Source organism: Papio anubis, unplaced genomic scaffold, assembly GCF_008728515.1.
Source record: "Papio anubis isolate 15944 unplaced genomic scaffold, Panubis1.0 scaffold66, whole genome shotgun sequence".
NCBI classification, from domain to species: domain Eukaryota; kingdom Metazoa; phylum Chordata; class Mammalia; order Primates; family Cercopithecidae; genus Papio; species Papio anubis.
Window position 1 is genome coordinate 152,748 of NW_022166823.1, and position 2,825 is coordinate 155,572.

The window sequence follows — 2,825 nt, forward strand, 5'->3', positions numbered from 1 at the left end:
AAATTAAATAATTAAAAAGTGGGTGAAAGACATGACAAGGCAGTGAAAAGAAAAATGGCAAAAAGACACCTAGATTGTTAGCAATAAAATGAAAACCAACCTCTTTTTTATATATCAAGTTGACAAAGATTCAACATGGTCATTATAAATTCACGTGATCCTCCATAGTGTGAGAAAATAGACCCGTTTACATTTTAGGCTGAGTGAAAAAACGAAAAACTGTTTTTCCTCCGCTCTCACATCACAACAATCAACACAGAAGATTTCTGTGACCACATGTCTGGGGATTTCTCTCGGTCAGTCAAGCACACAATCCATTCTGCTGTGGACACCAGCTGGGTGTCTTCTAATTCAATATGACACTGTCTACCTGGACATAGCATTAGATTCCACAGGGCTCAGTTCCGCCAAACTGGCCTCCCACTCTCATAACAATGGCAAGCCCTACGTTGTTTACCTGTGCTTCTGACCGACTGGCTACATATCAGGTTTCCACCACTCCCTGTTTTAGTTGCATTAATTTGCTAGAACAGCTCACAGCGCACAGGGAAACACTTACATTTACCATTTTATTATAGAGGATATGGCAAAAAATTCAGATAAAAAGATACATGGGGCCTGGCACAGGGGGAGGGGCACCCTACTTTCCAGGAAGTTTTATCCAGAAGCTCTCCAAACCCAGTCCTTTTGGGTTTTTATGGAGGCTTCATTACATAGGCATGATGGGTTAAACCATAGGCTATTGCTGATCAACTCAACCTCAGGCTCTCAACCCTCCCTGGGAATTGGGGTTGGGGCACTGCCATTCTCAGTCTGAGTAATAGGATTTACACAAACGGAATTTTAAAACAGATTCGCTTAACTGAAAACTTAATTAGATGATTGAATTATCTGGAACCACACCTTGATATTCCTAACCCATTCACCATCATCCGATGAATGCTGCACCCAACTGTCCTCAAGTCTCTAGATGGTTCCAGAGCAGAAGAATGTTTATACAACGCATACTCTACTTTTTCTTAAAAGTCTTTAAACACGGGTAATTCTCAAACTGCCATGCTTCATGGTCGGGGGAGGGCTTGTTACAACAGATCTGCGGATCTCCGGGGTTTGAGGGTTGCAAGGATGCTGCTGGTCTCAAAACCACAATGTCAGAACTACAGCACAGGATGGTTTTCAGTGTTTAAGTGCATTTAATTCCTACTATATTTGATCAATAAAACGCGTAGGTTCTTAGATTGTCCCAAATGCGTGATATGACATCACAACAGGAGAGCAGTTTCCTAGGAGGTGGAGCCTGGGAAAGTTGGAGGAGACTCCTGGAAAGGAGGAGTGAAGCTCCGCCCTTTCCGCTGACAGGCTGCGCCAAGGCTATTTAAACCCGCCTGGCGGGCCTGTGCTCAGATCTTCGCAGGAGAGCAGCCTCCAGAGCGTTTCAGGTCTCTGGACTTGAGCTTCCCACGCCTTGCTTACTTGGAAGCTGGATTCACCCACAGACAGAACACTTGGGTAGGTGAATCTCTGTCTGTCTGTCTCATTGGTTTGTTTCTTTCCATTAACTTAAGGAGCACATACCTCACACCACACACACACACACACACACACACACACACACACACTCACACACACTCCTTTATTCTGGGGGTCAGAAAATTGGTAGGGGGCCCTGGGAGCTGCAGGTTTCCTAATCATGTCTGCCTCTAAGAACAGTGGCGTCTTTTCTGGCTCTTCCTATGAGCGGTTCCCCAGCCCGGACTCCCCGAGTCACGCTAGCCTCGCCCGGCTTCTCCCTCTCCGCCCCAGAAACTCAGACTTAAGAGAAAGCTCCTCACCAGGGATCTGGAGCTACCATTCACCATCCTCTAGGGCTTCACCCCACTCACCTCCGTCATCACCAGAAACCCACAAGCTCCCATTTCCCTTTCCTAACCGTGATGGGCAATCAGTGAAGCCACTGGACTCTCCCGTGTCTTCCTCTGGGGATTCTTTAGCTTCACCACGTTCATCGATAATATACCACACGTTCTTACTGCCATCACCCAGCAGCTCATCCCCAGCTCTCGGGGAGTCTCCTGTGTCTCCCAGCTACTCTCCAAACAACCCCAGATTTCAGCTGGAGTCAGCCCCCCACACCCAGGAATCACATACAGACTCAGAAGCCTCAGGGCGCTCCTCCCCTATGTCTTTCATCTCTTCACCCCCAGCCCTCAGGGACTCTCCTGTGTGTCCCAGTTACTCTCCAACCATTCCCAGCTTTCTGCGGGAGTCAGCCCCATGCACCCAGGAGTCCCCCAGAAACTCACAGGTCTCAGGAGATTATGAGCGGTCCTCCAGCCCTGACTCCTCAAGATTCATGCCTGCCTCTCCCAGCTTCTCCCTCTCCCCTCCCAGAAACTCAGACCCAAGGGGCAGCTCCTCACCAGGGATGCGGAAGTACCTTTCATCATCCCTCAGGACTTCACCACTCGCGCACATCCAACATCAGCGCAATTTCACAACTTTACATTTCCCCCGGCTAACCAAGCAGGACAGTCACTGATGTCATTGTGCTCTCCCGTGTCCTCCTCTGGAGATTCTTCACAGTCACCCCGTTCCTCAATAATATACCATATGTTCTTACTGCCATCATCCAGCAGCTCACCCCCAGCCCTCAGTGACTCCTCCTGTCTGCACTCAGGACTCACCACCAAATTCACCAGTTTCACTGAGTTACTCCCCAGTCTCTCTCATGTCTTATCCCCAGCCCACAGGGACTCTTCTGTCTCTCTCAGCTGCTCTCCAGCCACACCCAGATTTCAGCTGGAGTCAGTTCCAGGCAGCCAGGG

The 2,825-nt window shown here is 48.9% G+C and overlaps 1 protein-coding gene across 1 annotated transcript; it reads left to right on the forward strand.

Annotated features, from left to right (window-relative positions):
* Positions 1-1,035: 1,035 nt before the first annotated feature.
* Positions 1,036-2,825, forward strand: LOC116273408 (DNA-directed RNA polymerase II subunit RPB1-like). Its single transcript, XM_031662443.1, has one exon. The coding sequence runs from the start codon at positions 1,691-1,693 to the stop codon at positions 2,537-2,539; it is 849 nt and encodes a 282-aa protein (XP_031518303.1). The 5' UTR covers positions 1,036-1,690; the 3' UTR covers positions 2,540-2,825.

What these genes read in the sequence shown, in the direction of transcription:
- LOC116273408 (XM_031662443.1), top strand. Translation starts at nt 1,691, where the DNA reads ATGTCTGCCTCTAAGAACAGTGGCGTCTTTTCTGGCTCTTCCTATGAG.